This window comes from Podarcis filfolensis (genome assembly GCF_964270895.1).
Source record: "Podarcis filfolensis genome assembly, chromosome: 16".
Lineage (NCBI taxonomy): Eukaryota > Metazoa > Chordata > Lepidosauria > Squamata > Lacertidae > Podarcis > Podarcis filfolensis.
Genome location: NC_139620.1, coordinates 3797959 through 3825494, shown reverse-complemented (window position 1 = coordinate 3825494; position 27536 = coordinate 3797959). Strand labels below are relative to the sequence as shown.

Sequence of the window (27536 nt, the reverse complement as noted above, 5' to 3'; positions counted from 1 at the left end):
ACCCCCTTCTTCCATTTCCCTCCCTCCCTCATGGGAGCAGGGCCAGCAGTAGGGAACCTGAAGCTCTCCAGATGTCATCGTCGGACTCCCGGCAGCCAGCAGGGCCAATGGTTAGGGCCAGCCATATCTGAAGGACTATGGGCTCTCCCATCCCTTGAGACTGAGATATGGGTAATAAATGTGGACACATGGCCCAGGGTGTCAAGGAACCCTTCCAGAAGCAGGACCCCCTTGCAATGGGTCAGGCTCAACTCCGCATACTCCCAGACCCACAGAACCCGTAACAACGGTTGTCTCGCTACTCCACGAAGGAGTCCTGCTTGTTTTAATTTCCCAGCTCAGAAAGAAAACGGGTGACCGTGGCATTTTTATTAACCAAACCAGAGTACAAAAAAAGAGAGGAAATTGTACACATTGTAAACGTAACATTTTCGGGCAAAAGACCCTAAAATATAAAATATATTTCCCCCCCCCCTCCCTTAAACAAGCCAGCCTGTACATAAAGCTATTTTTCATAATAAAAAAAGAAAAAGTCATCTACAAATCTGTAGGGCACTTGTAACAGCTGCCTCCTGGAGTCTGCGCTGGGTCAAGTTAGGAGGTTTCCGTGGCCGTAAAAGGCCGGTGGGCCCCGACGTTGACGCTGCAGTTTTGACGAGAGACGAGGGTCATTGCGCTGCCTGCTCCCCTTTCTCTCCAGAGACCACCGAGGCACCGGGCGAACGCCAAGGTGCTACTTTTTTAGCACTTAGAAGATCGTTTCAAGATTGCTGCTTTAAAAGTGAAAGGCTGCAGCAAGGCTTCTTATTTCCTTTCTCTAAATTGCACATTAAATAAATAGGGTTCCTTTTCCTTAAAACGCAGGAGCACGAGTCCGGTGCTCACTGCCCCCCTCGCTCCTAGAAGGGAAGGTTCTTCACGAAACCTGTTTGCTCACAGTTCATTTGTCTTGACTGGGGCCAGGCAAACACCGTGCATTTCAAAGCACCATATACCACAACGATACAGTCATGGCTTCCCCCAAAGACTTCTGGGAGATGTAGTTTTGCTAAGAGAGTTGCTAGATGACTTCTATTTCCTCTCACAGAACTACAATTCCCAGAGTTCCCTGGGAAGAGGGACTGATTGCTAAACCACTCTGGGACGTATAGCTCCTATATTTGGGGGGGGGGGTTGTCTCCTAAACAACTCGCAGCACCCACAACTAACCACAGCTCCCAGGACTCATTGGGAGGAAGCCATGATGCTTAAAGTGGTATTACAGTACTTTAAATGCAGGGTGTGAATCTAGCCCTAGTGACAGGAGGTCTCCATTTCTTGTGGGGGACGGGGCTGTGTGTCCGTGATGTTTTGCACACCTGATTTTCCTCCCTCCCTTAGGAGGAACGGAGAAGCCCACAGCTTGCACCAGGGATTCAACAGCGTATCCTGAGAATGCATGGACATCTCTAGCTCAGTGGACAACTCTTAGGAATGTTTAAACAACAACCCTGCAAGAAACCTGCCCCGCCAAAATCATCAGTTCTCAGTTGCTGACGTGCCCGACATTTGCTTTTATAAGCTATCCCTGAAAATCTTAGGAATGTGGAAAGCTGATTTATGCAGATCGTTGGTCCGCAAAGGGCAATACTGTCTGCACTGACCGGCAGCAGCTGTCTGGGCTTTCAGGCAGAGAGGGGGTGCCTCAGGGGCCTGAGCCAGGGACCTTCTGCACACAAGGCAGCCGCTCTGATGCTCTGCCAGGGCCCTCGCTTCTTCAAATTCTGAAGTCTGAGCAGCTGCTCAGGTGCCCCTGCAGAGGGTGCTGGGACTCCCAACCATCAGGGATGCTGAGAGCTGCAAAACCCCGTCCACGTTGGCTACCTTCTGGGTAATGAGGAACTTAGCTGCTGACCATCAGCCTCGCCCATCGTCCTTTTGAAGGAACAAAGGCCCCGCAAGAATCACAACTGGGGAGTGTGTTGCTGCCGTCATGCTCGAGTCCCGCTCGCATCTGGGGCATCTGGTCGGCCACAGTGAGAACAGGGTGCTGGACAGGATGGGTCCCCTTCGGCCCGATCCTGTACAGCAGGGCTCTCCGTACGTTCTTATGGGACCTCCAGACCCAGAGACAGTCTATCTAGGTCCTTCGGTTCCTTGGGGCGTTTGGCCACTGTGAGAGCAGGGTGCTGGGCCAGACGAGCTCCCGCCGGCCTGATCCTGCAGAGCTCTTCCTATGTTCCTACACGTGTGCAGTTGCTGGCTGCCTTTCAACCCACCCTTGGACACACACGCCCCAAAACCAGGGAGACGTGAGCGACATCAAGGGCTGTTATCAGAGGCTAACTGGTTCCCCTACAGTTCCTACTTTTATTTTATAATAGCGGGGGGGGGGGGGGTAGGCCCTCCCTACAATGTTGGGTTTCAACTCCCAGCATCCTGTCTGGCCAACCATCAGGGATAGGGATGGGGGCTTCCTCATCCGGTCCCTAAGGCATCAAGTGCAACACACAGTAGAGCAGATAGACGGGTGTAAACCTGAATACAGTTTTTTGGGTTGTTTTCCTTTTTTAAAAAAATGTGGTTCTAGTCCTCACAGGCACAAAGACAACCCTGGGAACTGGACTGTGATCAGTTATATATACACACACACACACACATATATATATTAAAAATATAGAGAGCTATGGCAAATATAAATAAATGCACCTTTTGAAATTAAGCCTGCTTCAGCCGCACAGTGGCTTCGCAGTCCAAAGGGAATAGATTCGGAAGCCCCACACTAGCTAGGTTTGTGAGATTCCTCGCAATGGGGTGGCTCTTTCCTTTCCTATAAAATATTGGCCCAGTTGTTAACAGTTACCGCATTTTTCTGTGTATAAGACTAGGTTTTCTTCCTTCAAAATAATGTCAAAAATTGGGGGGGGGGGCGTCTTAGGGGCCATCTCTCTTCCCATTTTCTTAAATTTGAGTCCCCCGAAATAGGAGGTGTCTTATACATGGGGACGTCTTATAGACGGAATAATACGTACGGTACGTGTTGTATTCTGGGTAGAACTGAAGGCTGGGGGCGCGAGGGTGAAGGGAGACAGACAAGGGCGGGAGTCTTTGGGGTCCCTTCTGAAAGCTGAATATCCCAAAGGCCTGCATAGAGCGAAGAGCAAGCCTGGGGGGCAGAAACAGGGGAGAGACGGCACCTGCAGCCTTCCACAGGTTGACCCCAAGTCCCACCAGCCCCGGTCAGAATAGGATGGGGATTAAGGAGGACGAGGAGGGCACGGCTTGCGGCCTGGGAGCATCCGGAAGGGCTGCAGACATCCCTCCACCCCTGAGCCAGAGGTAAATATGCAAATCTCACAAGGCACAGGCAGGCAGGCTTATGATGGGGCTAGGGAAGCTTCTGCAGCCCAGGGGCCACATCCCCATCTTCCAGGGGCCACCTGGCAAAGGTGCGCAGGGACGAGATAGTGGGTGGAGCAACGGGCGTGGATTTCTACCTTTTGTAATCTAAGAAGGCTGGTTTGTACAGTCTCTCTCTCACACACATACACGCCCCTCTAGCCAGATAAGTGAGAGGCACGACTGGAATTCAAGGGCACCCCCAGGGCTAATAAAACCCTCCCCCTCGGCCCCCAGGAGGTACAGAGAGGGCAGCTCAGAGGCTCAGCACCCAGGGCACTGCTTTTGATACAAGCCGCTGCCCGTGTTTCTAAGAGGAGAGCCTGCCTTCGCCGCACCCGCTATTGTCAAGGCCTTGGGAAACAGGAAAGGGGTGTCTCCTGTCAATTTGCACGCAGGGTCCTTCAGCAACTGGGGCCATTTGGCCGGGGAGGGGGGAGGGAACATCCTGTGGATCTGCTCCTGTTTTCTGCCACCGGCCCCCCGAGAAACTGGGCTGCACACATCTGCATTCCCACCCCGTTCCAGAGAGGGCTGGCACCCTGACAGTAAGGCTGCCTCGCCCTCATAAAAAGGGCCAGGTTTGGTTTGGTGCTTTAGGTCACTTGCTGGCGGCTTATAAAAATGGCTTTCGGGCGGCAGTAACAAAAATATCTCTCTCTGAACGGCTAGGGAGATTATAAAAAAGGCATTTATTTTATGGCTGTGGGTGTTTAAAGCCCTGTTCTGAAAGGCGGGAAAAGCGAGGACAGGAGAGGGGATAGGGGGGTTGACTGTGAACTGTCCCCCACAAAAGGACTTTTGTCCAGAGATTCTTTGGAGGGAGGGGTGTGGCTTCCTTCTCTCCGCTATACCCCTTTTTCCCAGGCAAGCTTTAATCCTGTTGATTTTCCTATTTTAAGAAAGCAAGCGAAAGGTCGACCTGGAGGGTTACGAGGTGCTGACCGTCTCCACCGCGACGTCGGTCGGGAGTTCCAGGTCCACCGTGGAGCTGACGGCCTCCTCCTCCGACACGGCGGCAGAGCTGACCGCCTGGCCTTCGCCGTCGTCCTCCGCGACCTCTTCCGTCCCGTTGGCCTGTTGCCTGTCCATGGCTTCCAGCTTCTGCCGGTACCCCTCGGCCTCCAGCTCCTTCTTCATCAGCCGGCTGCGGTACTCCTGAGCGCGGCGGTTGGCTTCCTGCAGCTGCTGCTGCAAAATCTCCCTCTCCTACGGGGGGGAAGCAGACCCATGTCTTTGTCAGGAGGGGCGGCTCAGGCCAGCTGCAGAGAGGGCTTCCTCCAAAGAGGAGATGGATGGTGGAGCAGGACTGGGCTAAAAATCCCAGTTTATTGCTGGGGGGAAAGCAAGGTTCTAGACCTCATGAGCTGCGGAGGGAAAAGGCACAGAGGCCCCGTCCATCTTCCCTCTGTGATGGGATGGAATATTCAGCACAAGTAAAATCTTTCTGGCAAAAAGGGAGAACCAGTTGTGCTTAAGAGTGTCAGACTAGGACCTGGGAGAGACCAGGGTTCAAATCCTACCATTTGCCCATGAAGCTCCTTGGGCCCATTGCTGCCTCTCAGCCTAACCTACCTCACAGGGCTATTGTGAGAATAAGGAAGAAGAGTTTGGATTTGATATCCCGCTTTATCACTACCCGAAGGAGTCTCAAAGCGGCTAACAATCTCCTTTCCCTTCCTCCCCCACAACAAACACTCTGTGAGGTGAGTGGGACTGAGAGGCTTCAGAGAAGTGTGACTAGCTCAAGGTCACCCAGCAGCTGCATGTGGAGGAGCGGAGACCCGAACCCGGTTCCCCAGATTACGCCAAGTTGAGTTTCTTGGGAGGCAAAATGATGGGATATGATTGCAACAAAATAAAAACAGTTGCAGCTTGGAAGTTGAAAGGAATCCATTCCGGAAGTCCACCTGATTTCCAAAACGTTTGAGAACCAAATCACAGCTTCCGGTTGGCTGCAGGAAGCTCCTGCAGCCAATCGGAAGCCGGAGAAGGACGTTCAGCTTCCAAAAGAACATTCGCAAACCGGAACAATCACTTCCGGGTTTCAATCGCTCGGGAGCCAAAATATCAGAGTTCCAGAGCATTCGGGATCCAAGGTACGACTGTAAAAGTAAGTAAAATCTCTCCCCGTTCTAGGACGTGGGTGCCCAAAAGGCATTGGGTCTCCCCCCCCTTTACCTTGCTTTCTTCCAGGTCATCTGCAACTTCCTCTACCTTGATCTTCTTGGCAGGGGGCTCCTCCTCCACCTCTACTATGTGGTGATCGCTGTCACTTTGCTCCTCGATGATGGTTTCTTCTGCAACCTGACCAGCAGGCACTGTGAGGACTGCAAGAGGAGGGCGGGGGGTGGGGGTGGGGAGACACAGGGAATTCTGGTGAGGGGAGGAAAGCACGCAGTGCTGCTCAGGGGTTGGAAAGTTCAGTTTTTAGAACAGGAGCCATTCCAGCCTCAACTAATTGCAGTTCACGTTCGTCCCTTACAGAACAGAGCTTGGTCGGTTCATCTTCAGTTCACAGCTCAATTCAATTTCTTTAATACTGTATTTAAATTGTTGCAACCCCCCATTGGTACCTTAGACTGAATTGTGGCATGCTAATAAAGATAATAACAATTATTATTATATTATGGTTTCTATTGTTTTATACAGGGCTGCCATACACCAGGATTTTGCCAGACGTTACTGGGATTTCAAAGGCGGAATTGACGTCTGGCTTTGTCCTGGATCTCAGACAACTCAATCGAAAAAATGCAGGGTGTTTTTGGCATTTTTGTAAAAAAAAAATCATCTCAACAGCTTGGGGGTTTGTCTTTAAAAGGCTCCTCAACTTTGGGGTTTTCCAAATGGCAACCCTATTTTATACCCATGATCTTCAGCAAAGTTCCTTCGGATGGGTGGCCCCACACAGTTGGGACTGTGTAAGGGGAAGGTGGGGGAGAGATGAGGTCTGGCTTGCCAGGCCAAAAAGATACTATGCAGGCCTTTGACAACCTGTTGCCTTCCAGACAGGGATGCCCTCCAAAGGCTAGGGACGGTGATCAAAGTCCAAAATCCCTGCAATGCAGCAATCACAGCTAAGGAAGTCCTGACTGACGGCCACCCAACTTCTGCTTAAAAACCTACAGGGAAGGAGAGTCCATTGCCTTCCAAGATCGTCCATTCCACTGTCAAACAGCTCTTGCCGTCAGAAAGTTCTTCTTAATGTTTGGTTGGCATCTCCTTGTCCTATGAAACTGCTGCTTGGGATCTTCCACTCCAGAGCAGCAGAAGAACAAGCTTGCTTGTCTTCTCCAGGTATCTGAAGGTGGCTCTCCTATCACGTCCCAGATGTAGTCAGTCAGTGTCCAGCCACACTGGAAGGGCCAGAGGTGTCTTCCACGCTCCCTGCTCTTCTGTTTGATGCTGGCTGACCCCAAACAGAAGGGAGCAGCTTGCACCTCTCCCCTGGAGTCGTCTCCCCCCACCCTTTTACCTTGCTGCCCATTCTGCATCGTCACGATGAAGGGCTGGCCAAGGGCCCCACTGGGAAGGGCCGCCTGGAGGTTGCCCAGATGGACGCCGTCGGTCATGATCGTGATAATCCGCCGGCCCCCGCCACCGACCACGTGCTGGAGGGGGGAACTGGCAGAGCTGGAGTCCACTGTTTCCTCAGACGCTGCAAAAAAAAAAAAAGAGAGAGAAAGAAAGAAGTCAAAGGCAAGAGCTCAGCTGCTTCTGTTTCCTTTTTAAAAAAATTAACCAGGGAGGAAAGAGCTTAAATCACAGCTTTGAGGGCCACCTGGACAAACGCAGCGCTTAAGAACTGGCGCCACAAAGAAAATGAACAAATGAGTTCCAGCAACCCACACACAGCTGCGGTTTTCACGTTTGTTGGAATGGGCTCGAGAAATTCAAAACGAGGTTTCTAGACCTCATGGCAGCACAGAGAACAGAAGGGTTTCTCGCTCCCTTTTTTGTGTAGCGGCATGGCCGTTTTCTGAACACAGAGACCTTGAATGGCCTAACTCAGGACTGGTGGGACCTGAGGCCTGCCGGATGCTCACCCCTATTTGTCCTGCTGGTGGGGGGCGGGCAGTTTCCCTCTTCCTGCTTTAAAATGCACTATGGGGGGATTGGAGGGGGAGTAACTTTAGCAGAGTAACACTACTAGCTCTTTGTGATTTCCACATTTATTTATTTATAAAAGGCTTGTGAGGATCCGAACAGGGATAGGGAGTTTGTTGCTATCCAGATTTTGCTGCGTCTACAACCTCTGGCTTTGCTGGCTGCTGGGGGTTGGAGTCAGCATCTGAAGAGTCGCTGGTTCCTCATCCTACCCCTAAATATTTCAGAAGTGTGTCTTTGCGGCAGGCCTCTCAGGGGTTAAGCAGTGGGTACCTGGCAGCCCTGCTAGCCTCAAGGACTGCATTTCGTTAAACTGGAAATATTAATTCATGTTGTAATTTTGTTCGTTTACCTTGTGATGTAATTGTTTCTTTGTTTATTGGTCTGGTTTATAGGATTCTGTAACTTTTCTGTATTGCTCTTCTGTTTATTTTTATTAGTAGCATTCATTGAAGAGCACGCTACTGTAACTAACTAGTTTGTTTTTACAATGCCCTCCAGGTTACTGGGGAAGTCCAGCAAGCTAAGCCAATCCCCCCCCCCCCGCTCCCTGCTTATGATCTGGACGGACAGGAGGGCTGCTGGAGAAGGAGCAGAGATGACCTGCTTTTTCCCGTCAGAGTTGAGACAGCCTGCACAGGGACAATGCCCAAAGTCTTTCCACCCGTCCACCCATCCCTGGTGACTAATACCCAGATTCCTTTCGACCTACCAGGGGCTCTGTTTGAGTTGGAAAGCGGGCCGGAGGCTTCTGCGATGGCTGCCAGCGTGGCGAGGACTGAGGTTGTTGAGTTTGGAAACTGCACCGTGGAAATGTGGGAATCGCCTGCCCGGGAGGGTGGAAGAGGGAACAAAGGATGTTAACAGAGACGTCCCAGAATGGCAGACACGCGCAGAGGCGGTTTCACTATCCTGTGTTGACACAGCAAGAGGGGAGGAAGTGGGTGTGGCCGTTGCCAGAGTCCTACCTGAGGTTGTTTTGGTGCCTGCCGAGGAGACGATGCTGGCCAGACTCATCATGTCCCCTGAAGCCAAAATAAACGGCTGGCCCACGGTGACGGAGCCTGGGACCGGGTTCACTCTCTCGGGGTTGGTGTTGACCTGGTTTTGCATTGCTTCCTGAGGAAGAGAACGATGCCATGATTCAGGCTGATGTTCGTCCCTAAACGCTTGTCCCAAAACAGCCTTCCAGTTGCCATATCCAGCCACCTCTTTGCAAGCCCTTTGCTGGAGAATCCTTGGTCCAGAAACTGCCATTCTTGCGGCACGACCCCTGACAGGAGCAAGACCCTCTCAGCGTGTTACACTTCAGGCTCAGAGATCTGCACTGGGTGCCAATTTGTTACCCGGCCAAATGTGCCTACTCAACCGCTTTCACACTTGCAAGGAATCAATCTTTCAGCGTTGCAGCACTGCTCATTTGACATTAGGAAAATGCCTTCATCATACAGTCACCGTTTGACTCCCGGAACCGTTAAAAAACCAAGGTGTGGCTTCCAATTGGCTGCAGGAGCTTCCTGCACTCAATCAGAAGCCACAAAAGCCGTGCCAGATGTTTGGCTTCCAAAAATCATTTGAAAACCGGAACACTCACTTCTGGGTTTCAATAGTTTGGGAGCCAAAACGTACAGTGGTACCTCGGGTTACATACCCTTCAGGTTGCATATTCTTCTGGTTACAGACTCCGCTAACCCAGAAATAGTACCTCGGGTTAAGAACTTTGCTTCAGGATGAGAACAGAAATCATGCTCCAGCAGCGCAGCGGCAGCGGGAGGCCCCATTAGCTAAAGTGGTGCTTCAGGTTAAGAACAGTTTCAGGTTAAGAACGGACCTCCGGAACGAATTAAGTACTTAACCCAAGGTACCACTGTACGAGTACCAAGGCATTCGGCAACCAAAGTACAGCTGTACTCTTTGCAACATCTGCTTAAAACGTTTTTCATTTACGTACACACACTCAGACGCGCCATCTTATTACGTACGCCTGCTTTTAAAACTTCCGGTTTTATTTCTATTTTAAAGAATTGGACATCCATTAGTTTTGAACCTGTGGTTCTATCAGTATTTTTAATGAATGTTTTATACTGTTTTATGCAAACTGCTAAAAAAAGTTGCCAAATACATAGATAAAACCACTGCCTTGGGTCAAAAGAAATTAAACTTTCAAGGCTTGTCGGCGTATTCTGCTTCAGCTGTGAGGTGGGAGAAAGACATCAGAAATCTAAAAGGGACAGTGTCATTTTTAGGTGACGGTCCTTCGGGTCTAAAAAAGATAAATGCCAGTATTGCTAGCCACAAGCATAGCATTATCCTAGACCCAGATAACAGTGTTGGGCCAGGATCTCCTAAGACAGGCATAGGCAAACTCAGCCCTTCAGATGTTTTGGGACTACAACTCCCATCATCCCTAGTTAGCAGGACCAGTGGTCAGGGATGATGGAAGTTGTAGTCCCAAAACATCTGGAGGGCTGAGTTTGCCTATGCCTGCCCCAAAGCCTCTACCTGCTCCCCTATTCACCCCTTTCCCCCATTGTCTGATGTGCTCCTTTCGTGGCGAGGGTGCCTGGATTGTGGCACACCCTCCAAGAAGGAATTCACTCAGCTCCTTTGCCAATGGAGGTTCAGACAGCAAGTTAAAATTATTATAATAATAATTAAGCACTGCTGTTTTGGAGGGCGTTTGGGATATTTAATCCCTTTTAGGTCCTCATTAAGATACAGTTTCTCAGGGCTGGTGTTCTGTTGGGAACAAAAAGGCAGCGTTTTTCTCCCACCTGCAGTATCAACAAGGTCTCTGGGTTGTTCTTGTCCAGCGCGATGTCAAAGGCAGACTTGTCAAACTTGCTGAAGGCGTGCACGTTGGCCCCGTACTTGACAAGCAGCTCAACGACGTCGCGGTGGTTGTGCTCCGTCGCCCAGTGCAACGCCGTCATCTTCAGCATGTCCTTGGCGTTCACGTCGGCACCATTCTGACAAGCAGGGGGAAGAGAAACAGCAGCTATGGGTCAAAGCCAATTTCAAGAGGAGCATGGGGAACGCTGCGCCCCAGCCGTGCAAAGAAATCAAACCACCCACACCATCAAGGGTGCTCCAAGGAAGTGTTTTTCAGCTCTCACAGTCGAGACAACAGGAATACAACTATGCTAGTCTGTCCCGATGTACCAACAAGACCAGGCATAGGCAACCTTTGGCCCTCCCAACTCCCATGATCCCTAGCTAACAGGACCAGTGGTCAGGAATGATAGGAATTGTAGTCCAAACATCTTTGGAGGGCCAAAGGTTGCCTATGCCTGAACAAGACACTATGACAAAAGCAAGATGTGGGTAAACGAATCAGTGAAGGTTCAGCAGATGAGAGGGAATGGAGGATAATTTCTTATTACTGCTTCTACGGGTGAAAACAGATGGTGGGCTTTAGGTTCTGCTGTTATTCCCCACCTGACACCTGGTTGCTTAACCATAACCGTTGCTCAGGTCTTTTTAAAGCCACCCCCGTTACGACAGAACCTCGCTTACCCTGATGAGGAGCTCCACTATGTGCGAGTGGCCGTCAGCGGCCGCCATGTGCAGCGGCGTCCTGTCCACCTTGGTCCGTGCGTCTCTGCTCACTCCCGCTCGGAGCAGGACTTCCGCCGTGGAATAGTGGCCGTGCTGAGCTGCCAGGTGAAGAGGGGATGTTCCCAGCTGCCGGACGAGTGAACAGGAAAACGTTACTGCATAGTCCACCATTTCTGACTACACTCCACGATGAATGGGCTCATCCATGGCTCTGTGGCTGCGGCCCTTGTATTCAAGGCGGCACGCAATCTCCGTGACTCAGGAGGCGTGCGGGTACTGTGTGCCTTGTGGACAGGGGAGTGGGGGACAAAGGGCTTCAGCTGACCATGCAGTCTTCCATAACAAGTGTGTAAGGAACTTAAGCCCCTCCAGATGTCAATGGCTTCTAGCTCCCATCATGCCCCATCAGCACAGCCAATGGGCAGGTACGCTGATGAGCGCTGGGAGTCCAACACTGTCTGAGAGGTTGCAAATGTGGGTTCCTCTGAAACTGGGGCAGACAGAGCTGCACATAACAGTCATAATATACTGATCACAAATACACGATTATTTATTTCAGTAGATGCATTAGTATGAGCATATAACGCCTTAAAAGGTTTGGGATCCAAGTATCTAAAAGAGCGCCTTCCCCAGTACAAAATGCTCCAGACCCTAAGATCAGCAGGTGAGGCATTGTTGATGCTGCCGCCACAGGGGGCTGCCTGGTTGGCAGTGACCCATCACAGGGCCTTTTCCGTAGTGGCTCCCCGGTTGTGGAATGCTTTCCCTAGCAAAGTGTACCTGTCTCCATCATCATTAACTTCAAGGAGCAATCTGAAAACTCTCCTGTTTACCCAGGAATTTGGTGGCTGAAGAATACAGAGAGACCCTCAAGATCATTAGATGCACAAATGTTTTTCAATGTAGTTACATTTAGAATGTTCCTAACTGTACCTGCTTCTAGATGCTTTTAATTGCAATTGTTTTTAGAAATGTTTTAGAATGTTTTGCTTTGTTGTTAAATTGTATACAGTGGTACCTTGGTTCTCGAACAGCTTAGTTGATGAACAAATCGGCTCCTTAACGCGACAAACCCGGAAGTAAGTGTTCCGGTTTGTGAACACTTTTCGGAAGCCAAAAGTCCGATGCACCTTCCGCTTGAGTGCAGGAAGCTCCTGCAGCCAATCGGAAACCACACCTTGGTTTTCGAATGGTTTTGGTAGTCGAACTGACTTCCAGAACAAATTAAGTCCGAGAACCAAGGTACCACTGTATCTGCTTGCTCCCAGGGCTCCTTCGGGACAAAGGGCAGGATATAAATTCAATAAATTAAAAAATAGTCCATAGCTCTATAGTACATAAGAAACAACCAAGTAGGATTTGAGCAGCACATCCCGCTCCCATGGAATTCAGCAACTGGTACAGTGGTACCTCGGGTTAAGTACTTAATTCGTTCCGGAGGTCCGTACTTAACCTGAAACTGTTCTTAACCTGAAGCACCACTTTAGCTAATGGGGCCTCCTGCTGCCGCCGCGCCGCCGCCGTGTGATTTCTGTTCTCATCCTGAAGCAAAGTTCTTAACCAGAGGTACTATTTCTGTGTTAGTGCAGTCTGTAACCTGAAGCGTATGTAACCCGAGGTACCACTGTATTTAGAAACAATGTGTGCAAGCGGAGCAGAGCCATCGTGACTAGTAGCCATGAATTTGTTGCTGTGATCCCAGCAAAAGAACCCTCCCCCTTCCCCAATTTCCCTCTCCCGTTCCCTGCAATATTTTTGCCCTCCATACACACCCAGTCCGTAGTGAAAGGCGCCCCGTTTGCCATCAACGTCCTGACTTCGTCATCTTGGCCTTTGCGAGCTGCTTCCAGCAGCCTCTTCCCCAGGTCCACCAGGGACATCTTGATACATGGGAACAGATGGTTTCAAAAATCTGGAGTTTGACATGGGGTGCGAGAGAGAGAAGAGGATACGGTACGGTTCAAGGAGAGACATCAAACTCCACAAGGCTATAATTTAGCATTTTAAAAGGCATGACAATTATTAAATGCCCCAGCCCCTCCTATAACCACTTGCCAGGAGCACAGTGCAACAGGTAAGACCTTAAGCGCTGGTTCACAATAAAGCAAGGCCAATTCTTTACAGCGAGGAGTGAGAAACCTGTAGCCTTCCCAATTCCCCTGGACTCCATCTCCCATCATCCCTTGCCACTAGCCTAGCTGGCTGCCAGGAGGCGCGTCCTTGATCTTGCCGCGACAGGGCAAACAAACCCCCTAGAAACTTTTACGTGAAAGATAAAACATGGTATCTTTCAAACCGTTCAGAGGTTTCCTTGCGATCAAGTGGTATGCAAGACTTGTCAAACGGAACAGAAATAATGAATGTGAACAGGCACACGTGCATATGCGTATTTAAAATAAACACGTAAAGGATGTTTCCACTTGATATTTACATCGTACACATACGAAGGGGTATGTGCAGATATTAAAACTGGGGGGGGAGCGAACACTAATTTTTCATTGAAATGCACATGGCGTCCACCCACAAAGGCAGGCATGTCTCCCTCCCCACAAGAAACAATGAGATAAGATAAAAAGGGGGGAGGCCTTCTCCTCCCTCTGTATCCCCACCAAAGGCAGGACCTGAAAGTGGGGTTACAGGGAGGATAGAAGTGTGCTTGTTTGTTGTATTTCCACTCAAATGTATTGGCAAGAGGCCACGGCTCTCCTGTCCTTTTTTAGCATTCTGTTTCTGTCCCCTCCCCATATATATGTGTGTGTGTGTGTGTTACATTTTAGATACAGTGGTACCTCGGGTTAAGTACTTAATTCGTTCCGGAGGTCCGTTCTTAAACTGAAACTGGTCTTAACCTGAAGCACCACTTTAGCTAATGGGGCCTCCTGCTGCCGCTGCACGATTTCTGTTCTCATCCTGAAGCAAAGTTCTTAAACCGAGGTACTACTTCTGGGTTCGCGGAGTCTGTAACCTGAAGCGTATGTAACCTGAGGTACCACTGTATTACATTATATATACATACACACACACACACATATATATAAGTAAATAATGTGTGCGTGTCCGTCATTATACGGCAAAGGGCTTCGAGGTCTCCCTTGGCAATGAAGCCAAATTAAATCCACAATCCTCGATACCCATTTGGGGGGGGGGGGAGAAAACCACTCCCATCCCTCCGCTTACAGGTCTTCCTGCCCCAAAGTGTCTTCTGCAACCTTGAAAACTAGCAAACACATTAGGGGGGAAGCTTCCCTTAGTTTTAAGCGCTTTTTAAAAATAAAAACATTTGTGGCCTCTTTTCTGTGGGGCAGGATCTGCTTTGCTTGGTGCGTTTGTTTCGAGTTTCTGTTCATTTATTGTCACTGCTCCCAGTATTTTATCTGTTTGTTTATATACCGCTTCATTAAAAGAAGAAGAAGAAGAAGCCTCAATGCATTTGTGTGTTTGTTGACTCCTGCATGAAATCCAGCGTCGTTTCTAAGGCTGCCCTTTCCTCCGAGGAGACGTGGCGCTTTCCCCCTTTCTTTCTCTCTCTTCCATCTCGCCTTCACAACAGCCCTGCGAGGTCGTCTCTCTCTTTCTTTTTCTTTCTTCCTTTCTTTCTTTCTTTCTTTCTTTCTCTCTCTCGGGCCTCCGCCGCCCCATCCCCTCACGCCAACTGCCCCCCCATAAAGCCACCCGGTTTCCCCCCCCCCAACAACAACAACGACCCCCCTCCACCCCCTTTCCCCCCCTCACTCACCCCCTCAGAGGCGTCTGGGGTTCGGTTCTTCTCCTCTCCTAACTTCCTACCGGCATATTCCCTTTAAAAAAAAACAAACGCCCTTAGCCTTTTTTTAAAAATATAGGTTATTATCATCATGGGAAAATATATATATATATTAAATTGGTTTTGTTTTTCAAGCCCCTCCCCCCTCGGCGCCGAAAGGGAGGCAAAATGGCGGAACCGGAAGTGCGCCTCGGCTGGGTTTGAAAACGAAGCCTCCGAGGTGAGGGAGGAAGCCTGAGAGCCTCGCGCAATGGATATATCCGGTACGTAAGGGGAAAGCCCCACCCCTTCCTCCGACGTGCGTCCTTCCGCTCTCTTCCCTAGAGGGGTTGCCGCTCTATCCGTCGCCATCTCTGTGGTACAATGGTAAGCGGCTATAGTTGCCCCGAGGACTTTCTCGGACGCTCTATCACTTGCCACCTCTATGGGGAGCGGCCATGTTTTTCCCTCTCCTTCCTCTCTATCCCTCTCATTTCTATGGTAAGACTGAAGACCGCCCTGGAGGCTGAGTGTCTATGGGCGCTGTGCGGTGGAGCCGCTCTAGCCGCGGGCTTCTCTATGGCGATAAGTCGCAATTTGAATATTGGTGACTTTTCCCAAGGGTTTTCAAAGCTAAAATCTGCCCAAAAACCTCAACGCTGATGTCTTCAGCTTATATTTCTGCTCCAGAGAGGAAATGTTATTCGTGAATTACTGCTTCATTCTTTTGCACTGGTTTGCCTTAGTATGAATCTAAATTGGTTGATATTTTTCAAAAAGTCATTTTAAATTTATTTTTCTTCCGGTCTTCTGGGGTCCCAGGCTGTGCTTCGCGAACTCCACACTGGCGGCCCGAGGGGAGATGCCGCATTAAATGTTTGCATTGACTTCTAATTGTTTTTTAACCACTCCCATTATTTCTTACATTGCATTCTTTTTATTAAAAATTTTAATCCTATGGATTTTAGAGGCTTCACTTATTTTCTTTTTCTTTACGCTGCGTACCTTGTGCACCAGTTAGAGGCAATAGCAATTAGCGGGAAATAAATTGTCTAAGTAAATAGAATTGTCTAAATAGGTATAGGAAATAAAAGAAGAAATAAAAAAAAATTCAACCTGCAATTGTTAAAGGTGCAGGGAACCATAGCTCTGACAATGGTAAACTACAATTCCCATAATTCATGAATAGGGAGGTGCTTTAAATGTCCAGCTTGCAGCCTCATACCCAGCCAGACCAATGGTCCATCCAGCTCAGTGCTGTCTACACTGATTGGCAGCAGCTCTCCAGGGTTTCTGGGGGCGGGGGTGCCCCCAGTCCTACCAGGAAGAAGAAGAGGAGTTTGGATTTGATATCCCACTTTATCACTACCCGAAGGAGTCTCAAAGTGGCTAACATTTTCCTTTCCCTTCCTCCCACACAACAAACACTCTGTGAGGTGAGTGGGGCTGAGAGACTTCAGAGAAGTGTGACTGGCCCAAGGTCACCCAGCAGCTGCATGTGGAGGAACGGAGACGCGAACCCGGTTCACCAGATTACGAGTCCACCGCTCTTAACCACTACACCACACTGGGGTGCAACTGGGGACCTGGCACCTTCTGCACTCAAGGCAGCTAGTCTGCCCACTGACCTGCGATTCTTCCTTTAGGATTAAACTTCATGAAATGTACTTAAACTATGCATGCAGCAGCACACTGTGAGATTTGGAAGGACTCTATTTATTCCACTTCTTGTCCATTTCAGGAAATGCGCAGCAGCAGGGGCGTCATCCGATGAATCCCTCAAAGGCGTCAGAACTGTGTTGCAGGAATTTATGTATAGCTTGGGGGGGGGTTGCCCCTCCAGCAGATATCATGCACATGCAGCCCACTACCAAAACCAGCACAATCGCTTTTGTGACTTTTGTGATTTGTCCCCACAAAACACTTCATCACAGTTTCTTCCTGTCTATTCAAAGGGCCTTTGCTGCACGATACCAAATGTAAGAATTCACTGATAAATGTCTCTCTGTACTGGCTCACTGGAAAACTTCAGAAATTCATATAGACACGTGAGCTCAGCTCCTCAGCAGCCCCTCTGCCTGAGTGATAATCACTGGCATCCTGATACCTGAGTGCCAGACAGGTAGCCATTCCAGAAATAACAAACCCAGATGAAGACAAAAGGGTGTGATTAACTTGGCTGGGAAACAGGGAAATGTAAATATTTTTTTGTTACACTTGATGGGTGTTTGGTGGAGGGCAAGGGGAACCATGGGGCAGGGTCCAGGATGCTCAGATTCCTGCCACCAGACCTCCCCTTTCATGATGTAACTGTGATGTATTAGTGATGTAGTTTGGGGGAGGTGTAACATAGGGATTAAAGGTAAAGGTACCCCTGCCCGTACGGGCCAGTCGTGTCCGACTCTAGGGTTGTGCACCCATCTCACTTAAGAGGCTGGGGGCCAGCACTGTCCGGAGACACTTCCGGGTCACGTGGCCAGCGTGACGAAGCTGCATCTGGCGAGCCAGCGCAGCACACGGAAACGCCGTTTACCTTCCTGCCAGTAAGCGGTCCCTATTTATCTACTTGCACCCGGGGGTGCTTTCGAACTGCTAGGTTGGCAGGCGCTGGGACCGAGCAACGGGAGCCCACCCCGCCGCGGGGATTCGAACCGCCAACCTTTCGATCGGCAAGTCCTAGGCACTGAGGCTGGGGGCTCTTTTGTTCGGGGCTTCCCTCTTGTTCCACCTTGTGGCAGGTCGGAGTCCTGTCGCGACAGTCTTCAATCAAGACCAAGCCTACTGGCTGCTGTTTTGCTCTGGTATTACTGGCTGGTGTCCTTGTTTTTTTTTGTCCAAGGGAGCCCTCACATTTTTCCGTTAACAACTGTCCCCCCAAAAGAAAGGCTTCTCTTTCTTAGGAAACAGAGCCTCAACTTGTCTCCTGCCTCCACACCCCACAATTTATTACGTTTGAGGCCTTAGGTCATGTGTTTTCCTCGCCAGCGGCCACCGCCATCGATGAGACCTTCAGCCCGGCTTTGAGCAAAGTCTGCATGGTGCGAACAGGCATCTTGCGGTCTTTTGAATGAGGCTTTTGTCCGGCGCTGGGAGGCCGCAATGCATTGGGCCCCAGCGCACTGTTTGCGTATTCAAAGTCCCATTCTTCTCTCGGATCTCCGTGAGACGTACGGGCAAGCCGCCTTTTCGTTTGGCTTGGCACAGGCTGGGTTAACAGAAGCTGGACTATTTTTTTTTTAGTCTGGGATGTGGTCAAAGGATTTGTGTGGGCCAGGAGCCCCCAATGTCAAAGACCACTCTCCCTTGGGGAGGAAAATCCATCTGGGGCTGCATGTTGGCCTAGGACCCACGTACCTACGGGACCGCCTCTCCTGATCTGCCCAACGGAGGACGTTAAGGTCCACAAATGACAACACTTTGGAGGTCCCAAGTCGCAGGTAGTTAGATTGGTTTCAACTAGGGCCAGGGCCTTTTCAGTACTGGCCCCGACTTGGTGGAACACTCTGTCACTAGAGACTAGGGGCCTGTGGGACTTGATATCTTTCCGCAGGGCCTGCAAGACAGAACTGTTCCGCCTGGCCTTTGGTTTGGACTCACTCTGACCCTTATGTCTTCCCTCCCCTTACGGTTTGGATCTATGGGCTACTTTTAAAATGAGGCTGCATTTTAAATTGCATATTAACCTGTATTTTAAATTGGGGGTTTTTTTCCTATTATGTTTTTACTGTAATTTTATTGGTGTTAGCCACCCTGAGCCTGGCTCTGGCTGGGGAGGGCGGGGTATAAATAAAATTTATTATTGTTGTTATTGTGTTGTTGTTTAGTCGTTTAGTCGTGTCCGCCTCTTCGTGACCCCCTGGACCAGAGCATGCCAGGCCCTCCTGTCTTCCACTGCCTCCCGCAGTTTGGTCAAACTCATGCTGGTCTCTTCGAGAACACTGTCCAACCATCTCGTCCTCTGTCGTCCCCTTCTCTCCTTGTGCCCTCCATCTTTCCCAACATCAGGGTCTTTCCCAGGGAGTCTTCTCTTCTCCTGAGGTGGCCAAAGTATTGGAGCCTCAGCTTCAGGATCTGTCCTTCCAGTGAGCACTCAGGGCTGATTTCCTTAAGAATTTATTATTATTATTATTATTATTATTATTATTATTATTATTATTATCATCATCATCATCATCATCATCATCATCATCTCTGTGCCACTCCCTTTTCCTTCTTTTCCTTTCTCTGTTTATCTTTTCTCTCTTTCCCTTTCTGCCACACTCTCCCTTCTCTCTTTTTACACACCCACACACCCTTTCAATCATTTTCTAACACCTCCTTTTCTCTGAATCCCTCCTTTCCTCTTTCTCGCATGCTCCAGAATCGACTTCCGAAACCCGGTGCCTTCGGGTGGGATCTCCTCCCATCCATCGCTGTCTGGTCCTCTGATTGTCACGACAAGGCTGGCCCAAGTCATTCTGCAGAACCCGACCAGACTGGCAGTGAATTATCCCAACTCTGCCCATGGGATAATATCCTTCACCACGTAATGGAGGCTGGTTCAATAGGGCCAATGGGAGGTGGCCGGCTGCCCTCCACCAAAGGTGTTTACACAGAGGCTGGACGGACGCTGATCAGGGATGTGGACATGCAAGGTTTTGCATTGTGCTTCACTTGTGCATTTGGGCAAAGGGGACACTGACCAACAGTGGCAGAAGTTGGGCTCCCACATTTCAGCAGCAGCCCATGCAATGCTAAAATTCAGAGCCCACCACCGTTCCACAACATTTTTGCGGCGCCCCCTGCAGCACGGCGTCCAGTGCAACCACATCAGTCATGCTGCCTTAAAACTTTCTCTAGCACCCAACTCAGCTACGTTAGTAAAGAAAAAGCGTTTTATATGTGTTATAACACTGTGACACCAGATGGCGCTGTAGAGCAGAAAACCTTTCTACGCAATTTTACATAGAGTTTTCCCCCCTTTGTTATAATTTCTGACGTATCTACAGTGCTTTTTAAAAAAAATGTTTAGGGGTACTCTCATTTTGACTCAAGAAAATCACCATTTTATAGTTCAAATCGGGGGAAATAAATACAGGAAATGGGCAAAAGTACAAAGATTCACAAAATGTTTAGAGGTATGCGTACCCCTGCGTACCTCCAGAAAAGAGGCACTGCATATCTATAGCATTTTTTCCTGTTTGTACATCCACCCACAGTCTTTACCTTCAGCCTCTCAACCACCCTCCCCACTTAACTTACAACCAATTCAGGGGGTCGCCCTGGTGCGTAACCCTCCTTCTCCATAGTCTCAGCATTGCTCCTTGGAGAACTCAGCAGGGCAGAGGAGCAGGATGGGGACAAAACTGGAATGAGTTGGGTATTCCTGCCATTGGCTCTGGCGCCCCCTGCTGCTGGCCTCCCAGCCTCCCATCCACCCAGACCCAACGAAAACCTGATGTCACTGTTTCTGCCGGGCCAGAATGGAAGCAGAATACTGTAACTTTACATTGATCCCCTGCTGGTGAGGCTTGCTGACCTCCCGGAAAAGAAAAAAATTGACCTTTTCCTGTTAGGCAAAGATCATAAGACGACCCAGATGGTCGCCGGATTCTGTGTACAGATCTGTAGGCGCAGACCATCCCCTAACCGAAACTAGTTCGTTAAGAAAATCCCCAAACTCAGTTCCATGGGTGACTGGGTCATCTCTCTGCGGTAGCTTATCTTAAAGTTTTAAGTGTCTATATGCTTATCGCATTTATAAATTTATTGTTGTACATTGTTTTAAATGTTTGTTTTCCTTCTGGGATTGAACCCCCAAGTGTGTTTTATAAGCTGGACTCCAACCGTAATAAATTATCTATCTATCTGTAACTTTAGAAGTTTGCCACTGGCTCGCTTAAGGTTTTCGGCTCGGGGAACATGAGTGGCAGGGACTGGCACCGCTCCCAGTGATGTGCCGCCTGAGGCCAATGGGCCACTGCAGGTCACATGATAAGGCCTGAGTCTCCACACATGATGTTATTGAAAAACCTCCTGGATCTTTGTTCTGGTCTGTGGATAAGTGGAGAGGTGGCTGGTGCAACAGTGTTTATAATATTGGCTGCTGTTTCCTTTCAGGCCGTGCCAGTCTTTACCCAATTCACTCCCTCTTGCCCTGGCACCACATTGCCCCCTGGGCCGGATTTCCCTTGCGGGCTGCTAGTTGCTAACTCCTGCTGTGGATTGTGGCTGCAGTCGGCCAAAATCCACTCCCTTTTTGTTTTACGGTTGGAGAGGAGAGGCACTCCCGCCATAGCTGTCAAGTGTCCCTTATTTGAAGGGACAGTCCCTTATTCCAGCGCCATGTCCCACTGCTGTCCCTTATTGATGGATGTCCCTTAAATGATGTCCCTTAAATTTCAAAGGAAGCAGCTCCTCTCCCTCCCTCCCTGCCAGCCAGGGAGGAGGGAGGCTCCAACTGTGTTGCTTGGCTGTGTTGCTCACCCAATAAGAAGTCTAAGAACGACTGGGGGGTGGAGCTTGCATGCCTTGTGTGTGGCTAGTTAATGCAAGCTGAGGGGGTTTTTGAATGCTGGACGCCATTTTGTTGCACGTGCTGCTGCAAACTTTGCAGTGCAAAGCCAGGCCGGGGAGCCATCTTAAGTTGAGGCTGCATAGGCCTTGTGGTGCATGTGATTCAGATTCTATTCAGTTGAACCTCTGGTTACAAAGTTGGTTGGACAGTGTTCTCGAAGCTACCAGCATGAGTTTGACCAGACTGCAGGACGACAGGAAGACTGGAGTGCCTGGAATAGGTGAGGCTGCAGGTCCCTTATTTTGGCTGCTGGTCCCTTATTTTCAAATCTGTAAGTTGACAGCTATGATTCCCGCTCCAAGGGCCACTGGCAATAAGCCTACCCAGTTCCCGTCTTATCCCACATTCCAGCTGATAAAATAAGATTTGTCCTGATTCCTGACTTTGAACCGCAATCCTGCTTCCCCAGCAGCTGCTTAAAGGACAAAGCTGTAATTTGATAATGTACTTGTGGGGGCGGCAAGGCGGGGGGCAGCCAAACGCCTCCGCTCGGTGCACGATAAATCTCCAGGTGCGCAAATCTCTTGTGGTTATTATGAAATCACCACCACAAACACTCTTAAAGACACCTCTTTTCTTTTGCAGTTTAATCTCAAACCCGTCCAGGAGCTGAGCTTTCATCTTGGCCTACACATCTCCCTCCCTCCCCCAAGAAATGGTGCTTTTTTGGCGCCCCCTCCCCCCTTGACTGAACCTGGAAGTGGCAGCGCAGACCCCCCAACCCCCCCCCCCCACAAATTATCCCTCTCGAGTTATTCAGAAGCAAGATGTGTAATTTCACGCTTTCTGGAAGTGGCTGCTGGCAAAAGGAAGAAGGAAACAGAACTTGCAGCTCAACGGGCCAAAGACTCGTGGGCCGGAATTTGCTCACAGGCTGCTTAGTTGCCGACTCCTGCTCCAGATCCTAGCTGCGATCCCCTCAAAAGCCACCCAGCTGTACGGAGTCGTTTTTATGATCAAGGGGGTGTGGAAATGCCTCGCTTAATTCCCCGCACGCTTCCGGCTGCCATCGCCACAAACAGGAACGTGGGCGCACCTCAGGGCCTCTCGACGCAGTTCACCCTCCAGCCAATAAATACATTCAGTCCCAATTTTGCAAACCACAGTCCCCTTCCCTGCCCGTGAAAACACATAAGAGACAGAACATGAGAAGGAGAGAGACACAGGCAGACGACACCGACAGAAGCAATTTTGCAATTCAACCTCGCCGTACAATTTGAAAAATAAAACACTACGGGGAATTGGTCGGAAGGAGAAGGGTGTAGACAAAAGGTTTAGCCGCCTCACTCGTCACACTAAAGGACAGCAGCCCAGCTGTGCCGGCCTCAGATCAGGTCGAAATCTAAAGGGCCTACGCAGGGTATAGGGGCCCTCCAGAAATTGAAACTGTTGAACTGGAGGAGGCTGGTGTCTTCGCCGTCGTCTTCCCCGTCGGAGACGCTGCGGTTCTGCTTCTTCCGCTCTGCCGCGAAGCTGCCATAGCCTCCCTTGGGCTTGTAGGCGACCAGCTCAGCTAAGCCCAGGTGTTCCAGCTCGCTCAGGTCCAGTTCTGGGATGGGCATCTTCCAGTACAGGAAGGAGTCGTACTGGGAGTTGACTGTGTCCCTCATTTCTCGCTGAGAAGAAAAGAGGAAGAAGGGATCTTCTGTTAGGGGAACGCTTGGGGGGACTGAGCGCTAGGCATGTCGCTAATAATAATAATTATTATTTATTTATATGGCGCCCATCTGACTGGGTTGCCCCAGACACTCTTTGGCAGCTTCCAACACATATAAACACATAATAAAACATCAAACATTAAAAACTTCCCTAAACAGGGCTGCCTTCAGATGTCTTATAAAAGTCAGATAGTTGTTTATTTCCTTGACATCTGATGGGAGGGCGTTCCACAGTGCGGGTGCCACCACCGAGAAGGCCCTCTGCCTGGTTCCTTGTAGCCTCACTTCTCACAGGGAGGGAACCGCCAGAAGGCCCTCGGAGCTGGACCTCAGTGTCTGGTCCATTTAGGGCAGATATAGGCAAACTCGGCCCTCCAGCTGTTTTTGGGACTACAACTCCCATCATCCCTAGCTAACAGGACCAGTGGTCAGGGATGATGGGAGTTGTAGTCCCAAAACTGCTGGAGGGTCGAGTTTGCCTATGTCTGGTTTAGGGCTTTCAAGGTCAGCCCTAACACTTTGAATTGTGCTCGGAAACATACTGGGAGCCAATGTAGGTCTTTCAGGACTGGTGTTATATGGTCTCGGCGGCTGCTCCCAGTCACCAAATCTGGCAGTCGCACTCTGGATTAGTTGCAGTTTCCGGGTCACCTTCAAAAGTAGCCCCACGTAGAGCGTGTTGCAGTAATCCAAGCGGGAGATAACCAGAGCATGCACCACTCTGGCGAGACAGTCCGCGGGCAGGGAGGGTCTCATCCTGCGTACCAGATGGAGCTGGTAGACAGCTGCCCTGGACACAGAACTGACCTGCACCTCCATGTACAGCTGTGAGTCCAAAATGACTCCCAGGCTGCACACCTGGTCCTTCAGGGGCACAGTTGCCCCATTCAGGACCAGGGAGTCCTTCACACCTGCCCGCCTCCTGTCCCCCAAGAACAGTACTTCTTGTCTTGTCAGGATTCAACCTGTTAGCTGCCATCCATCCTCCAACTGCCTCCAGACACTCACACAGGACCTTCACTGCCTTCACTGGTTCTGATTTGAAAGAGAGGTAGAGCTGGATATCATCTGCATATTGATGGACACCCAGCCCAAACCTCCTGATGATCTCTCCCAGCGGCTGCATGTAGATGTTGAAAAGCATGGGGGAGAGGACAGGACCCTGAGGTCTGGGCCCATCCCTCCTCCGGCTGTGAGTTCCTCTCCCCACACCCAACAGCAACACCCTTGGGTGGGTCTTAACTGCGGTACCTGCCCTCTCTCCCACCCCCAACCACACATCTCCTTTGCCCCCTCCCTCTTCACTGCCCCGCCTCTCAGTCTGGAGATTTCCTTTCTTCAGGCAGTAGCACATCTCCCCATCCATCCATCCATCATCCAAGGAGGGGCTGCCCCCCAGCCTGCCCCTTTTTGCACCTTCTCTGCCAATTTTCTCTGCTCCCTTTTCTCAGACATGCTGCCCTTGGCTAGCAAGACTGCACTCCCATGGGGCAGCAAAAGAACTTTTACAGGGGTTCAAAAATAAAACTCCAAAAGATGGGAGAGCAGGCTAGTTTCTCGCCTCGCCTCCCCACAAAAATAAGAGCAGCGCCTGTCCATTTCGCTTCATATCTCAGCTTCTAGAAACTTACTCTTTTTTAAGAAAGAAAGAAAGAAAGAAAGAAAGAAAGAAAGAAAGAAAGAAAAAAGGAATTGAAATCTGGAGGTTACGCTTCACCCAAGCGTGCATTTTTGAAAAATATAAATGTATGCATGCAACGCACCTCCCTATTTTCCTTTAAGGGAGCCATCTCCTGGTTCCTGCTGTGCTATATCTATCCCTGCCTTCAATGCCTTTCTGGGCTCCCAAGAAATATTACATCACTTTTAATTTTAAAAGCGGGGTGGGGATTTGTGTGAGTGTGCAGGCTCCTCTGAAAGACCTTTGTGTGGCATCCCAGGCATGTGGCAGACATCTGCGTTTTGAAAATAGCCCCCTCTTCAAGATGCGGGGTTGGGTGCATGGATATTTTTATGTACGCAGACACATCCTTCTAACATTATTTCAGGATAATCGTTTTATTGAAAGGAACCAAATGACTGTCGGAATCAAAACCAAAGAGGCTCCGCGAGCCCCGAATCACCACCTGCTTAATTTAATAAGTGGAAAGGAGGTGGACAGAGAGAGAGCCATCAAATGGGCTGAGATCCTCACCCTACTTACCTGGGGGTAAGCCCCCTTGAGTTAAATGGGACTTCCTTCTGAGTGGACTTGGTTAGGATTGCAGCCTTCTTGTTTTAGAAAAACCTGATTTTTAAAATTTTCATTTTCAAAGACCATTTCATTCGTGGACCACCGTCGCCTCTTCGGGTTTCTAAAAATATCTGTATCTCTCCATACAACAAGGGAGTGGTCAGAGAACGGTTGCGTTTCCATAAAGAGGACCAAATTAGCATTTTAAAACGTTTTTAACACTGAACAGGTGGCTGGCGATGACATGGGTAGAAGAAGTCGATGTTAGCCCTGCTCTGAGGAGACCCATGGAAATTAATCCAGGTGGCGTTCTTAGGCCCATTTATTTCAATCAGTCTAATCTAAACACCTATCTATATCTATATCTCCCCCCTTTATTTTTTCCTTTCTCCCCCTGTGATGAGGCTGCATTTTAACGTTTTAATGTTGCATTTTCATCTTGTTTCTTAAGTTGTATTTCAATCAACTTGTTTTTATTATTGGTTGTTAGCCGCACTGAGCCCGGTCTTGGCTGGGGAGGGTGGGGTATAAATTATTTTTTATTATTATTATTATTATTATTATTATTATTATTATTATTATATTACATTTATCCCCTCCAATCTCAACATACCCCTCCAGACAGGCTTAACAGGTCTGAATGAGCCTTTTTAAAAAAGAAGACAAAATGTATTGTATGCAGGAAGATGCTAATTCTGAACAGATTAATACCAATGCGAGATTTATTTGTTTATTTTAAAGGACAAGTGGAAGATGGAAGAAACCGACCAGAATTAAAATACACCCCCCCCCATTTCCCTCCAAATAATATATATTTCAAATACCCTCTTTCTTTTCCGACTCTTCCTTACCTTCCTCAGAGAAGGACCAAAAGGGGCTCGGGATGCAACAGAAGAAGGAGACGCCTTTTGTGCCGGAGGAGAGACAGAGACAGAGAGATCTCTAGTGGTCCAGAGAGATGGGCAGATGGTGTGATCCTTCTCCCCTCCTGCTTTTGTCTGTCTGGCTGGGTGTGTGTGTGTTTCTGTGTGGGTCTGTCTCTGTTGCGCACAAGCCTCTCCTCTTTTTTTTGCTGCAATGCAGCCCCTCCTAAGCTTTCATCGCATGGACTGCAGAGGCCCCAGTGAATCAGCTCTAAGAAGAATTTTCTATTTTCAGTCGGGGAAGGAGGCTGAAGCCATGGAGATTTTCCTTCCATGTATATGCATGGTGGATGCAATCTCTGTGAGCTTGCCAGGAGCGGTGTGTGTGTGTGTTTTTAAAACGGCAACGATTAGATAATTGCTGCATTATTAGCAATTATGATGCACGATGTGAAGAAACAGATAAAGATGAACACTGGTGACACAGGTCTTTATTCTGGCCTTTGATACTACAGTATCTATCTATCATCTATCTATCTATATCTATCTATCTATCTATCTATCTATCTATCTATCTATCTATCTATCTACCTATCTACCTATCTATCTATAGTATCAAAGGCCAGAATATACACACACACATTAATAATAATAATAATGATTTTATTTATACCCCGCCCTCCCCAGCCAAGACCAGGCTCAGGGCGGCTAACTCCAAATATAAAAACAATTGATTGAAATACAGCTTAAAAAAACAAGATTAAAATACAACATTAAAACATTAAAATGCAGCCTCATTTCAGCGGAAACCAATCAAAAACTTTTTTGGGGATAAAAACGTCAAGTCTTCACCAAGGCTAACTATATATACACACACACATGTACACACACATACATATATCCATCCTATTCTTCTGATTGCAAATTATTGAATAAAAATTACACACTGCTTGATGGTTAAGAAGACAAACACAACCTCAAAGCAGTTTTTAAAGAAAGATGGAACAATAAAGTTACCAATAATAAAAAATTAACAGCAGCAATGGATAAGGCTTTTGGAAAGATAAGGTAACAATAGACAAAAAAAAAAAACATATTAAGATTCTAAATGTCTGGATAGGTTTGTTTTTAGCAGGTGCCAAAAAGAGCACAGCGAAGGCACCTGCCCGGTGTCAATAGGCAGGGAGTTCCACAGGTGCTGCCACACTGAAAAATCAAGTTCTTACAAATGTGGCCCCCACAGCAGGGCCGGTTCTGTCAAACTCATGCTGGTAGCTTCGAGAGCACTGTCCCACCATCTCGTCCTCCGTCGTCCCCTTCTCCTTGCGCCCTCCATCTTTCCCAGTATCAGGGTCTTTTCCAGGGAGTCTTCTCTTCTCATGAGGTGGCCAAAGTCTTGGAGCCTCAGCTTTAGGATCTGTCCTTCCAGTGAGCACTCAGG

At 49.1% G+C, this 27536-nt stretch overlaps 2 protein-coding genes across 3 annotated transcripts; both read right to left on the bottom strand.

The window, feature by feature from the left end:
- Positions 1 to 358: 358 nt before the first annotated feature.
- GABPB2 (GA binding protein transcription factor subunit beta 2) lies at positions 359 to 14989 on the bottom strand. The gene is made up of 9 exons (XM_083591358.1): positions 14780 to 14989; positions 12816 to 12955; positions 11002 to 11169; positions 10260 to 10454; positions 8454 to 8604; positions 8198 to 8311; positions 6854 to 7036; positions 5560 to 5708; positions 359 to 4587 (listed from the first exon to the last, which is right to left on the bottom strand). The coding sequence occupies exons 2-9, from the start codon at positions 12921 to 12923 to the stop codon at positions 4309 to 4311; spliced, it is 1347 nt and encodes a 448-aa protein (XP_083447484.1). The 5' UTR covers positions 12924 to 12955; positions 14780 to 14989; the 3' UTR covers positions 359 to 4308.
- A 7525-nt stretch (positions 14990 to 22514) lies between these two features.
- On the bottom strand, positions 22515 to 26328 carry MLLT11 (MLLT11 transcription factor 7 cofactor). Of its 2 annotated transcripts, none has more exons than XM_083591655.1 (2): positions 26084 to 26328; positions 22515 to 22957 (listed from the first exon to the last, which is right to left on the bottom strand). In XM_083591655.1, the coding sequence occupies exon 2, from the start codon at positions 22949 to 22951 to the stop codon at positions 22667 to 22669; it is 285 nt and encodes a 94-aa protein (XP_083447781.1). In that variant the 5' UTR covers positions 22952 to 22957; positions 26084 to 26328; the 3' UTR covers positions 22515 to 22666. The 2 variants fall into 2 exon arrangements, with proteins under 2 accessions (XP_083447781.1, XP_083447780.1); XM_083591654.1 differs by lacking the exon at positions 26084 to 26328 and adding an exon at positions 24763 to 24886.
- Between the last annotated feature and the right edge of the window lie 1208 nt (positions 26329 to 27536).

Excerpts from the sequence above, each read along its gene's own strand:
- GABPB2 (XM_083591358.1), bottom strand. The coding sequence starts at position 12,923 with ATGTCCCTGGTGGACCTGGGGAAGAGGCTGCTGGAAGCAGCTCGCAAA. Across the intron at positions 8,605-10,259 it reads AGACCTTGTTGATACTGCAG|GAAGCAATGCAAAACCAGGT; the intron begins GTGGGAGAAAAA and ends TCTCTTCCTCAG. Across the intron at positions 7,037-8,197 it reads CAACTCAAACAGAGCCCCTG|CGTCTGAGGAAACAGTGGAC; the intron begins GTAGGTCGAAAG and ends TTTTTTTTGCAG.
- MLLT11 (XM_083591654.1), bottom strand. The coding sequence starts at position 24,789 with ATGGCTCCCTTAAAGGAAAATAGGGAG. Across the intron at positions 22,958-24,762 it reads CCTTAAAGGAAAATAGGGAG|CGAGAAATGAGGGACACAGT; the intron begins GTGCGTTGCATG and ends TTTTCTTCTCAG.